This window comes from Onychostoma macrolepis, chromosome 07, assembly GCF_012432095.1.
Source record: "Onychostoma macrolepis isolate SWU-2019 chromosome 07, ASM1243209v1, whole genome shotgun sequence".
Classification (NCBI taxonomy): Eukaryota; Metazoa; Chordata; class Actinopteri; order Cypriniformes; family Cyprinidae; genus Onychostoma; species Onychostoma macrolepis.
In genome coordinates this window covers 18,418,683-18,433,099 of record NC_081161.1, presented here as the reverse complement: position 1 = coordinate 18,433,099, position 14,417 = coordinate 18,418,683, and the positions used below count along the sequence as shown (strand labels likewise).

At 37.0% G+C, this 14,417-nt stretch overlaps 1 protein-coding gene across 1 annotated transcript in view; it reads right to left on the bottom strand.

Annotated features, from left to right (window-relative positions):
- The window catches only part of iqgap1 (IQ motif containing GTPase activating protein 1), a 43,405-nt gene that overhangs the window by 10,327 nt on the left and 18,661 nt on the right, over positions 1-14,417 (bottom strand). Inside the window, exons 3-15 of the mRNA XM_058781771.1 lie at positions 11,231-11,387; positions 11,066-11,143; positions 10,810-10,886; positions 9,337-9,404; positions 8,843-8,956; positions 8,472-8,650; positions 7,187-7,274; positions 6,935-7,098; positions 5,671-5,755; positions 5,337-5,500; positions 3,700-3,860; positions 3,132-3,256; positions 2,873-3,036 (exon numbers count right to left, since the gene is read on the bottom strand). Of these exons, the coding sequence (XP_058637754.1) occupies positions 2,873-3,036; positions 3,132-3,256; positions 3,700-3,860; positions 5,337-5,500; positions 5,671-5,755; positions 6,935-7,098; positions 7,187-7,274; positions 8,472-8,650; positions 8,843-8,956; positions 9,337-9,404; positions 10,810-10,886; positions 11,066-11,143; positions 11,231-11,387 (1,624 nt within the window). The remainder of the gene's footprint in view (positions 1-2,872; positions 3,037-3,131; positions 3,257-3,699; positions 3,861-5,336; positions 5,501-5,670; positions 5,756-6,934; positions 7,099-7,186; positions 7,275-8,471; positions 8,651-8,842; positions 8,957-9,336; positions 9,405-10,809; positions 10,887-11,065; positions 11,144-11,230; positions 11,388-14,417) is intronic.

Here is a 14,417-nt window from a genome sequence, read left to right as displayed (position 1 = left end):
GAACTGTCACTTTAATTCAATTAAAAAACTGTCAACAGGAACAAAAAAATATGTTAATTTAGTAAAAACAAATGCTGTATGAACTGGAAGAGACAGTGTTTCATTATTCAACAACATAAACTGAGGACAATAGCACAATTTCTTTCCAGAAGTGCTGCAGAGAGCCATAAACAAGATCGAGCTGACCGACTTGTGGAGATCATGTTTTTTGGCTGTAAGGGTAGGGTACCTGTTTAAATGTACACCTTTGAATTAATTGCATCTGCTTCTACAATCATTCACAGGGCATTTTGGATAATCACATGCTAATGAAGGGTTCATTACAACCACCACCAGGTGGTGCAGTTGCCCTCTCTTGATAGTCCCTGACCGCATGCTGAGCTCAGTTTCCGGAGCACAATTTGCAGCTCTCTGATTTGCTGAGTGCAGCGGCCCCTCTATGCAATCTGCCCGCCTTTCTTGCAAACGTACAGCAGCAAACATGAGGGTGTGGCAAATTGTGCAACAGAGGAAAACGTTGTTCCTTCAGGGTTTATTAGGCTCCGCTTCACTGAGTTACATTTTATCGGCTGTATTAAATTAATGCTTGCTGGATTAGAGCGCAAATAGGACTTAACGTGTCCCAGTGGGGTGGAGCAGAAATGATCAGGATCTGAATATGTGAATAAAGTCTGCCAACTGTAACTAAGGAAGTGAAAAAGGGTGTGGTGTAATGTCCAAGATTACATTACCAACTCTTCTGGGACTGTTTACAACACTGAATGATAAAAGAGGAACTACTTCGGTCTATTCCAGCTAAACTTTGTTAAAGATAATCGTGAAATGCTTACATAGGGAATTTAACACAGGATGTTATGTAAATAGTGATGTACTTCTAAAAAGCATACGAATAATAGATATGTACAAATATCTATAAATATTCCATGTATTGACCAAATTAATATTATATCATTAAAAACTGCATATAATAAATATATGCATGTGAGTGTGTGTGCGTTTCACACCATTGTACATCAACTTCCCAAAAGTATTTCATGTCGACTGCTCATTAATACAACACAATTAGCATGTGATTTTTAATTTTACTCATTACAAAAATTAGACTTATTTTTTCATAAATTGTGATTATTGAAGTCAGAAATGTCTTGAATTGATGCTGTCAGGTCACATATCGCTCCATCTTTTTGAGATTTATGTTAAAACATAACATCAAGCGTTTTTCCTAACCACTTCCTGTTTCAGTTGAGCAGATCTGGTTTTAGCTGCGTTTTACACTTCATAGTGACCCAAGCTAGCGTAAGCCTGGAGGAGTGATGTCAGCGCTAAAAACCCTTTACTGAGCTACGCCAGCTAACAGGACCAGAATTGTGCCCTTTTAAGGCAGAGAAAAAGTCATAAGCCTTGTTATTTCCGATGCTTGTGTAAATCATGGGCGAAAGGAAACACTTTGTTTTTCCAGCCATGTTTTTTTTGGGTAGCATGAGTTCAGCACAGACTTTGACAGCTATTATGAGCCCAAGAGACAAAAATTGCTGTTCATGTGATCCTCTATTAAAAGAGTGGTTAGTGACATAAATGGTAAATATCACTAATCAAACCGTTTCCAAATAGGTGAATGAAAAAGAGATGCCGACTTTAGATTTATTTTTTTCCGTAGCGCCTCTGAACGACTATTCTGGGTACTTTTTCTCAAGCTGTCATTGTAAAAGTGTGCTCTTGCCCTCAGAGACTTCAGTTCAGCTCTGAACCACACTGGCACATTGCTGTGGTAAACCATGGTCTTTGTGCCCATTCACCTGCATCCTTGAGGTTTCAGTTTCACGTCTGCAGGAAACATGTGGGGCGTGGCCTAAAACACTGACTAAACATAAAAATTAAATATGCTAAACATGAACCTACTTCACTTCTTCAGTGAGCCTCAGATTAGGACCAAAATGTCCTAGTTTCATATGCAAAAGTGGTGTGTATGATACCTGAGGTGTGTGAGATCAAATTAATCAAATGTTATTTGCACATATTATAGTCATTTGAAAATGTAAGGGGGCTTTCTAATGAACAGAACAGGGGAGGTGGAAAATACAATCCAGACAAAATATGGGGGTGAGGAATGAGACGGTATGTCATGAGAAGCTCATAGTGAGAGAAATTCACATTATGCATATGAGAGACTTTCGGATAGGGCTGCATAATTAATAGAAATAAAACAGAAATTGTGATATTGCTTAGTGTAAATACATTCTCTGTTTCACAGTGAAGCACAGCACTGTGTTCTTTTACACGAGAGCAGCTCACGATCCAGTGTTTTCAGTAAAAAGTGTGATGGTTTCATATTTGAAAATGATGAAATTAAGCCATAAATATTAGTACTATAAAATAAAAAGTATATTATTATTATTTATTTTTCCTAATACTTTTTTATTTCATTTATAATAATAATAATAATAATAATAATAATAATAATAATAGCACAGCAAACTTGGTGGTTTTTGTAAATCACAATTACAATTTCTATCAGAAAAACGAAAAAAAAATTCATTCCACATTCAGACCTCAGACATCCCTTGATAAAGGGATTCCACCATCTGTTGGGCAAATAAACCAAATTCATTCAACGACCGAGAACAAAGTTTTACGTATCCTCATTAGATTGCAATGCTATTGTGTTTTCAAACACTGAAATAAACTTTGGACAGAAGGAAACAAAAACTAGACAAAAACCGGAATCGGATACGAGAGGATGAAAGCAGGGGAAGTGGCCAAACATGCTGAACGCTTCAAAATAAGTATTAAATAGTTGATATTTTTTACAGTTGCAGAGGCAGGGTTTTGTGTAGGCTATGTTATTGTTGTGGGTCTGTAAAGGTATACATACGTGGGCCTTCTCCCTCCTTGCCTCCTGCAGTATATCATAGTAATGCTGGGCCAAAGATGGATCTATATCGGTTAGCTTGGCGGCTGGGTTCTGTAAAGCAGCCATTGTCTTCTGTAGGTCACCGTCATCCAGAGCCTCGTTGATCAGACCAATAGCGGCAATCCCTAAAGTCACAAGAGGACATGTACACTGTTCATAATGCAGCACTATCTGAATTTGATCCATTTCCATTCATATTTAGGACAAATGTGTTGCTCACTTTCATGTTCCTCTTGAATAGTACCGTTGACCTGGTCCACACAGGCCTGGATGTCATTCCAGGTGAGATAGTCACCACCCTCTTCACGCGCAGCTGCCTTCAGACGCATCAACTCATCTATATACCTGCAGGGAAACAACAAACAGTGCCTAAAACAAGGAGATAAACCAACACTGACATTTACAACCTATTTTACTTCCGTATTTTGGCATATTTCTAAGCAAAAACAAAAAGTAAAGTAGTACGAGACCTGATTTTACTGATTTGGTCACAAAAAGTGGGCGTTGAATACAAGAATAGAGCCATACTTGAATGAGTGTTAGGTAAAGTAGTGACCAAATAGCTATTTGGCTAATAGTTGACAATCCAATGGCCCATGCAGCCAGTGACTTTCAGCTGAAAGTCATTTCAGAGGTGGAGTAAGCTATTGTAATTTGATGAAAAATAACATGCACTGATAAATCATGCAAGGTAAGACCAGGAATGTGTCTTAAAGTAAACTGGACCAATTCTGCTTGCATGTTGACGTCAATCGTCCATCTCATTCAGAGCTGTCCCATACTCTCACCTCTGGGCGTACTCATCCTCTACATTGCTGAGGCCGGTGAGGGTACTGCTGAGCTGTTTCCACACTGCTGCCCTGTCCCCTACATTCAGCGCCTCGTTTATCAGCACCACAGAGGACAGCATCTCCACGGCAACCAGCAGCTCGGGGTGTGACAAAGAGCCCTATGCAGTCAAGCAAAGCACGAAAATCACTCAGATTAAACTAAACGGTTACAGGTCGGCAACTTATGTAAACTGCATGTAAATTATTGCTCTGTTCTAAAACCTAGTATGCTGCTTACAAAGGCAGCACAGGTGAGCAACTTAAATACGCTGAGAAGCATAACCTGACCTATTCAGAAGTCAGCATCATATGTATCTAAGAGAAGGCAATCCCATAATTCATTGTTACAAACTCAAGTGAAAAGAGATGTCAGCCAAGGCGAGAGAAATCAATAATATCATGGAATCAGATATTTGCTACAAAACAATTTACTACAAAACTTTTGGCCAATGAATCACACTCAACAACATACAAGTGCAGGGTGGTAGAAACAGCTTTGTAAACAAAATTGAACAAAAGGGTACAAAAACCTGTTGATCACCACCTCGGTTTTTTTGGCAGGCTTTCATATGAAAGTCCTTTTCCACCACTAAATAAAAAATAAAAAAGGTAATTATGACTTGTCTCACAATTCAGACTTTTTTTCCTCGCAATAGCGTGATACAACTCGCAATTCTGTCTTTTTTTCTCAGAATTGTAAGACATAAACTCACAATTATGAGTTATAAAATCAGAACTGCGAAAAATAAAGTTAGACTTGCGAATTCTGAACTCGCAATTCTGACTTTTTTTCTCAGAATTGTGTCTTTGTATCTTGCAATTTGGATTTATTTTTTATTTTTATTTTTTTCAGAATTGTAAGTTTTATCACAATTCTGAGGAAAAAAAAAATAAAAATGGCAATTTATTTGCAATTGCGAGAAAAAAAAAAAAAAAGAAAGTCAGAATTGCAAGATAAAAAGTCGCAACCTTTGTTATTTTTTATTCAGTGGTGGAAACAGGCTTCCATACTTTCAGGTAAACATCTACTCCAACATGATTTTGTGCACCAGTAGTAGCTACAAAATGCGTTGTCATTGTCTTGTTTTTTGCATTTCATGATGGGTAGCAATATTGCCATCTATGTCGGAGTATCAACTGGTGTAACTGGTGATCAATTATTTACAATATTATCATTTGAATACTATTAACAATTTTTCATTTTTTTTTTTTACAGTTATTGCCAAAACAGTCTTATTGCGACACCTTTGTTGATGATATTAAATTCCGAAAAATTCTGAAATATTAATGAAAGAAATGGTTTCAGAGTTCAAGTTAAATTGGAACATTTTACTAAATTTTTGTGTGCCATGTATTTGCAAACTTAATATCATTAGCTTGGCAAGATGAAACCGCTAAATTCTACTGAAATCAAGAGCTGGTGCCTTTGTAGAGAATTTCAAATTGATCACTTATTAGGGGCCATGACCATTAGGACGCTGCATTATAAGGCAGCTGTCTGTATAGGCCGTAGGCAGCTCGCTTTGTTCTACAATTAATATCTCAATAGAGGGATGGTGCCAGATGAAATTGTGTGGACGCGAGTGTGTTTTAACCTCTGCGCTCTGTTGTTGCAGGCTGGCGAGTTCTCTCTGGTACAGATCTGCAGCAATAGGGTAAACCTGCGGCAGTTGGGCATCTGGGTTCATCAGTTCATTCACGGTTTCCTCTGCTACACCTTTTTTTATGGCAGCATTAATCCTCTCCACCGCCAGCAGCACTGAAACACACACATTGTTCTTTTCAAAAAATGACAGATTTAGGGACAGCATAAATGAACACACAAAAGAGAGACAAAGAAAACACTGGCACCTTTCTGATGTACCGTTCTCTGAACACAAACTACTCACGGGATCAAAAGAATGTAGCGATGGAGAAGGGAGTACATACATTTTTGATAGTCTGCTGCTTGCACATTGGCTGCATCTACTCCACTCTGTAACTCCTCCTTCATCAAAGGCTCTCCTGGGGTATTCTAGGCATGAGGAAGAATGAATGAGCCAAATGTGATGAGATTATAGAATTTAGAATTAACATCTTATATGCAATGATTAGGAAACCTGAAGCAGACACAGATAAGCAACATTTTAACATTGTAAGTAACGGCCAATGTAAGTCTGACTGCTAATATTTAGTGACAGTATTTACAGTCTTTTGTTGTTTTTTAAAATCCCTTTCACCTCTCTTTTGCTGTTGAAAATTTTGAATAATGTAGAAAGATTTTTTTTTTTTTTTTAAATGAATACTTGTACTTTCTATTAAATCAGAGAATTGTAGGAAAATTCTTTTTTTCACAAAACATTAAGCAGATATATTAATTGTAAACTGATTTTTAACACTGATAATAATAAGAGCAAATCAGCATATATGAACGATTTCAGAAGGATCACGTGACACTAAGGACTGGAGCAATGGCTGCTGAATAAAATGCATTTCAAAATAAACTGGACATTGAAAACTGTTATCTGAAATATTAATAATATGACACAATATTACTGTTTTTACTGTTCTTGATCGAATTAATGTATCCTTGGCAAGCATATGAGAGTTCTTTCAAAAAAACAAAAAATATAGACCCCAAACGGAATGGAAGTGATATTGCAGAAAAAAAATTAATTAACCACACTTTCTTACAGACAAAAACATACATTTTGTAAAATTTATATATATTTCTTGGATAGCTATATACAGCTATGGACCATTCTATAGTTTCTATCAAAGATCATTGTGACATACAGGCAATTAATAAACAATGAGTTTTTAGTTTTTCATCACACCCCCAAAAACATTCGACAAGACATTCAATATTAGGTTTAGTGAGAAGTCATTAATATCCACAATTTGTTTATACTATTTTATGGTTTTGTTCAGGGTTAAGTAACACAAATAATTAATAACCAAGTACTTTTATGCCACATCAGCTATTATTTCAGGATAAACTGTTATTGCTGTTATTATGGTTAAGCATATATTTCTGCTGAGCCCTAGGGCTTGTGTTGTTATAAGCGACTCTCTGAAAAGAGACACCACACTAATGCATATGCATTTCATATCTAGAATTTCCAAGGAACAAATATAAACCGTGGTACAAAAGTGTACCAAAATGTGAGCGGCAAACCCTGTTTGCCTCCCACTGAGTAGCAGAACCGGTTACCTGTTCCTTCTGCTCTCGATCGGCCAGCAGCTGTTTGAGGTACCATGCCTTGTTCGGAGCCTGCACTGACTGCAGGCCTAACGCAGGGGAACGCAGAGCGTTATAAAGCGTGTCCTCATCACCACTCAACAGCGCCTGTTCTGCTGAATTCAAGGCTTTGGTCACTGAGAAACAGCACAAACACAGAACTCAGATCACATCAACCTCAGAAGAACACAAAGAGCTGGAGGCAGACATGGGTGAGGCACGTACAATTGACTTTGTTGATATTTCCCTGGATTTCAGCATGTGTGAGCAGCTCATCGTAAACGTCCCTTTCAGCCTCAGCATTCTCTCCAATCTACCAAAGAAACAGTACCAATTAAACCATTATAGCCATACTAGTTTTCAATCCATACACAATGGATAGATAGACTGTTAACCAAATCTAAAACTATTCAAAATAGTTTGTTAAATGACAAAAGCTGGAAAAATATATTAAAAAAAAAAAAAAAAAAAAAAAATTAAATTAGAAATGTTGCCTTGCCAACTAACTGAAATAAAATGAGTTGAAGTACTAAAACTGAAGATAATGTAAAGTTAAATAGACATAATAAATAGGATAAGCAAAATGACCACAACTTAAACTAAAAATTATGGTCACACTTTATTTTAAGGTCCAACTCTCGCCATTAACAAACCATTAACTATGACTTTTGCCCCAAACTCCTAATTTGCTGCTTATTAATCGTTAGTAAAATAGTTGTTAAGTTTAGGTATTGTGTATAGGATTAGGGATATAATATGTGCTTTATAAATACTAATAAACAGCCAATATGTTAATAATAGACATGCTAGTACGCAACTAGTTAATAGTGAGAATTCATCCCTATACTAAAGTGTTACCAAAATTATACTAAAATGAAAAAATCTAAAAAAATAAATGCTACTTTATAATATTAATGAATACTATAATAGTATATAAATAATGCTGAAATAACTGATTAGCAATAGTTTTTAACTGACTTGACTACACAAAAAGTGCTCTAACGCTTAGTTGATTCCAATATAATCTGACAAAATAATTTTGTTAAGCTAAAAGACCCCAACAAGAACAAAAAAATAAAAAATACAAAGCATGCATAAATATTGGGTTAATTATTTATCAGATGAGGTTATTGTTAATGATACTTTGCAGTACTGAATAAAATACAAGCATGTCTACTGCATACATTTCAGTGATCCTGTTGCAAAGCAATGACAGGCACATGCCATGTTTCCTGAATCTGGTCAAAATTAGTTATCTGACTATGTCAGTGAAGTTTATCGAAGATTGTAGACAGGGTTGATGTTGACTATAAATTTGCATGCATTTTATTTAATAATTATTCTGTCTATTCGGAACAGCTTTCACATCACACTTCTATGCCTTAAATGCTATCTAATCAACTTAGGCAGGTCAGGAGTTTTGGAACAGAGATTGTGTGTACATATATTAAAATACACCCTTAGTTACCCAAATATAGCAAATCTTTTAAAATCTTTTCAAAGTTCGTACTCTCTTTCGGGAGCTGGCCACTTTCTCAGTCTTGGCCTGGCACAGGGTGTCCTGGTACTGCTGGGCAGCGCTTTCATCCAGCGTCAGTAACATGGCGTTTGGGTTTCTCATGGCAGCTAGAGTGCCCTCGGGGACTCCGTGGTCAATGGCATCATTGATGGCGATCACAGCAGCGTGCACTGAATCGTTGCAACAGAAGATAATGCAGATCTTTTGAGCTCAAAGCAGTGTAATACAGATCGTAATTACGGTGCTGTTAAACTCTTGGCTGTCCAAGTTAAGTCTAGTTGTTTATGTTTACAAGTAAAGGAGTTGTGCCAAAAAGCCAAGAGGAATTTGACTTAAAAAGCAGAGGCTTAAACAGTGCTCACAGGCTGCTTCGTCCACTGATAGCTCGTTGGCTAAAATCCCGCCAATTTTGCTGAATGCTGGCATTTGAATGTTGTACTTCTCTAATTCAATCTTCATGTTGTTAATCTCCTCCTCTGAAAAGATAAAAACAATATGCAAATAACGGAAAAATGGAGATTATTTGGCTCGGTGGAAAGTATTCTGTTTGTATGATTCTGGACAGGCTCTGGATTAATATTGCAATGTCATGCTTTAATAAGCATGGTAACCTTTTGGAAGGTAATCTTGGCTTTGTACTTTTCCTTGCTTTGATGTGATTGGCTGGACATTGTTCTAAAAAGGTCTGGTAAATAATGTTTTCCATCCATGGACTTGGCAGGCAGTTTCAGGCCAGCCAAAATGGCAGGAAATACTCATACAATTGATAATGATTTTCACATTGAGAACAGTGGCCTTTCCAGCAGTTACTGTACAAACTCAAGCTTCAGTACGAAACTACAGCAAGCTGACTCACCTGTGAAGGCAACCTTGCCATACAGGTCTGTAATCTGGGGCGCAAGCCCAAGTTTAAACAGGTAGAGACTGTTGAAAAAAAAAAAACAAAGTGAATGAGAGAAACAAATTTCCCAGAGGAAAGCTATCCTATTCCACAGGTGTGTGCAGGAAAAGACACTACTGGAAAGGCAGTCAGATGTTATCTGCATGGCTTTCAAGTTTAACACGCATCCCTTCATCAATATCAACTAAAAAGCCAACTGAATTTAGTACCCCTCACCCCACGCCAGACCTCCGCCAAATTCTCGCCCCCTGAATGCTGTTATTTCCTGTTTCCGAAGGCCAGATTTATGGCCTTTGGGCCCAGTGTCAATTCTGCATTGAGCTGGAATGTGAGAGTTACAAATGGCAGGACTCTCTAGCCTCATGTTAAGAGCCTCAGCAGAAACCAGTACAGGTTTCCTCATTAATTCTGAGATGAGTGTAGATGCAGATTAAATCTACACAGCGTCATACTCTTGCGCTTTTATCCATGATTAATTTCTTTAAAAAAAAGAGAGTCGTTGGGTCTAAATGTATGCATATCGTACTTGAGTTGGAGAAGCTACTTTGAAACTGCAAGTAATTATTTACAGTTATATATCTATAGGCAGCAGGTGTTTATTTGAAACAAAAACAAGACATTCAACACGTAAAATAATACTAAACTAATAACACTAAAAATGGCCTAATTAAAAAATTATTTTGCTCAAAGTGAACTGGTTCATTTAAGTTGAAAGTCACTAAAATGAATGAGACTAAACAGGAAATGTCTGAATGAATAGACTACCTAGTGAGTCACTGAAACGGATTCATTTATATACTACCGTTAAAAGTCTTGGTTTGGTACTTTTTTTAATAAGTCTCTTATGCTCAGCAAGGCTGCATTATTTGATTAAATATACAGTAGTATTGTGAAATATTACAATTAAAAAATAACCGTTTGCTATTTTTATATATTTAAAACAAAAAAAATTTCCTGTGATGGTAAAGTTGAATTTTCTGCAACCATTTCTCTAGTCTTTAAATGTCACATGACCCTTCAGAAATAATTTTAATATGCTGATTTGCTGCTCAAAAAAAAAAAAAAATATTTAATTCTTATTATCAATGTTTAATACAGTTGTGCTGCTTCATATTTTTGTGGAAACCATGAAAAATCTTTTACAACACAAAAAATGTCTTTACTGGGGTTATATGTAAATGCCCCACTGCTAAATGCATGAGAGAACCATTTAGAATAGTTTAATTAGTTTAGTTTTTAATTAGTGCATGTAGAACTGTGGCAATAGTCAACGCGACAGACAAAAACAACATTTCGTTACTGAATAAGCTCTACTATTATGAACACAGCTGAACTACTGTAACATATAAGTTACAAGCAACATGTCTTTTGGTTAGTACCTCCTCATCAAGAGATTTATGAATAAGCCCACAGTGACATAGTAGGTACCTCAGAGCATGTATGCAGTAGATGCAGCGGGGCATGTTCTTCCTGTCGTAGATGTCTGTTGTCTCAGGATAGAAAATCTGACAGGGAGAGACAAGTACATGCATTTGTATTTGATGAGATTGAATGCAGCATTGTTGCCAAACATGTGAAAGAGGTTCGGAGGCAAGCTCTATCATGTTAGTGACTCAATAAAGCAGAAAAATTGCCGCTAATGAAAGAAGCAGGCAGACTCGTGTTCACCGTCTACACTCCTCACCTTAGGAAGGCCCTTATCTGTCATTGCATTCAGCCATTGGATGATATTGTCTGTGTGTCTGAAATGGAGCCCAGTGGCCTACAAGTGGGACAGAGAAGAAAGTAACAAGTGAATCCAAATGGTCTCCTATTTTCATATCAGTGCTTCTGAAAACGTCAGTCTTACTTTGTAGCGTGTTTGTTCACGGTCATAGATCCTTTTAATAGAGACCACATTAGGAGCAAAGAAGTTTCCTAGCTTGGCCAGGTACACGCCGTTCCTCAGGCCCTCCTCCAGCTCGGTGGTGGGCGGGAGATCCTCATTTAAACACGCTTCAATCCATCTGAAACAAAGACACGTGGAATATTCAGCAAGGTAATGCACATTATTGTACATGATGCAAGTTTTATACCCAAAGAAAGCAAAAGAGCCTTTATTTTGTTATAAGAGAGACATACTATAGAGTCACTGTGTCGGACTGCTTTATTATAATGCACTTGCAGGGCTTGGCACAGTTTTCAAATACATTTGAATACCTTTATATAGGTTAAACCTCTTGGGGACATACTCAAATACAAAGTCAAATGCCTTGGATCATCCAAACGAAACAGCATAAAAAGTGATACACATGCTATGAAAATGAGTACATTAAAGCACACTCTATTCTCTTCTTCATGTGTTATGAAGTTTAATTACAGGAGGGTTGTGTCCAAATACCAACAAAATACCACATACATCGCATGTTCCATCACATTGATAACATTCTCCTGTACATTTCAACCTGCTGAAGCTCACACAAAAACATTCCATGAAGGCCAACAAGTGTTGTTTTAAAACAGAAACAACACAACCTGACATACTTCATATATTAAACATCTGTAAAATAGAAAGCAGGAACTGAGATCGAGACTAAAATGTCTTGCTCTGCTAAGGTTGTCATCCACTTGCAGGTCAGATGGGTGACGCAACAATAGATGGCGATGCAAATTTCCATTACCACGAAATTTCCATGTCATTTCCATAATGCTAGTTGTCTGCTTTGCAAAGGCTAACTTTGTTTGCTTTAGAAAAGCAGCAGGCTCAACGTTTCAGTTTCTTAAAGTCATAGTTTTTTCATTTTCAAAAGTCATTTTCATAATTTAATTTATTCACCCTCATGATGTTCCCAACCTGAATCTTTTTTTTTTTTTTGTGGAACACAGAAGTAGAACTTTTGAAGAATGTTTATACAGTGCAAGTAGACTGTAACTAGGGGGCAGTTTAGCTCTAAAAAGGACAAAAAAGTACGATAAATGTAATCCATATGACTCATACAATATCTTCTGGCTATCCTAAAGCCATACAATATCTTTGTGTAAGGAACCTGACACATCATATTCATACAAGTCATTGACGGGAAGCTTCCAAAAGTCTGTTTTCGAGGGAGTAGCGTGGACATCAGACATAACAGTAGCAAAAGTTATGCACTTTAAAAAGAAAATGCATTAAATGTAAACAAAGCCTAAATAAGCATATGCACAAATAAGATTTGAAAACTACAGCAGAGGGGAGAATTATTTGTAAAGAATGATTTAGCTTTTTAAGTTATGAACAAAGAAATGTATTATATTGATTTGAAAAGACATGCTATAAGTCACATGGATGACTGTTACGGTGCTTTTTTGGACTTGGCTGCGCCTTGTCACTGCATGTTTTCATTGTACAGGAAAGAGCATGTGAATACAATTCAATATTAATATTATGATTCAAAATTTTACTTGCATTTTCCAGAAGATATAAAGTCATCTGGAATGTGATAGGCGTGAGTAAATTATGACAACATTTTTATGTTTTGACGTATAAAGTTTTCATATCACGACAACTGCTAAAACTTATATCACGGTATAGAATTGCATTACATATACAGGTTAAAAAGATAAAGATGCCTTATGAGCCTGCAGGGTTTCTTCGCTGCCTTTTTTTCCTCTAACCTGCTTTCCAGCTTGTCATTCAAAGACCCAACAGCATATATGTCATCCCACTCATCTCAACATTCAATAGTGGCTTTGACATGTTACTGGACATATTGGTAAAGAAAATGTGCGGTGTCCATCTTTGCCTTTGCCAATGCATTTATGTCATCCTACTCGCCCCAGCGTTCACTGCAGCCTACGCTGTCACAGGAGATCTTAGGCGGTGGGCACATCACATCTGACTGGCTCTTCAGCTTTCCAGCACAGTCGATTGTCTCCTTCCACCCATCATCCTATGTACTCTAATCAACATCCTCATCCCAAACAGCAGCAGATTGAGGTGAGGGGGTCATCAGAATCTCTGCTGCCAAAGCAAAGAGCCTATTTTTGCAATAGCTGGTACCCACAGCTCCTCAGCTCTTGAACTCTTTATTCAGGAGTTGGCTTCTCCTCCTGACCGGAGTTTATCATTTTCCCCACCTTTCCCTTATCGATAAAATGATAACGATAACTATCGTGATATAATTTTGCTTGATAAAATGATTTTGATATTGATATATGTTCAATATAATGCTTATGCACCAAAAGTGGAACTAAATGGCGCTAGTCATTTGAACCGCACCACACGGACCATTTACCCACTCGGCTCAAAGCTCAAAAGGCAGCACAGTGCAAGCTCACTAGAGCAGATGCGTTTACTCACTGATCAGTCTTGGTCACACGACCACTAAACAGCACTGTGATCCAGTGTGAAGTGCTTGAATTCAGTGAAAAACACAAATGACAGAAACTACTTTAAAGCCAGACGAAACAGCGCTGACAAAGAGGAGAAACTGTGTGCAACGATACAGTCAGAAGGCTTTTCAATCTCCAATTCGTCATCATTTACCATGGATTCACTGTAGTAACACAAATTGCACCATAGTGCTGTGGCAGAATTGTGGGATATTCAAGTTAATTTTTATACTATTAATGTAGACATGTAGTAAATGTATTAAACGAGTAGTGGAATATAATTACAGTATTTTACTGTGATTAAGCTATAGCATTTGTGCATTTATGCTAAATGTATTTAGACTACTGTTTTTCATACAAATGCCTGGAAACCATATAGATACATTTTCACCATGGTATTGCGGTATATATTTTACCTGGTTATCATGACCTAAATGCATGCTCCCATGGAAGACCAAAAGTTAATTTGAATAAAACTCAAAACAGTCAGAGTAATTACATTTCACCATATAAAAATGAAGTTGTTACAATTTTACAGATGTTACTGTTTTTGATAATGAACATAAATTTACATCTGCATCCTAACTCAAATTACTACTACCGTCAACTCAAGCTACTGTCTAATGTGCATTTCTAAAAAGGAAAAAAAATTATATTATTAATATTGCAGCCTGCACTGCAAACTG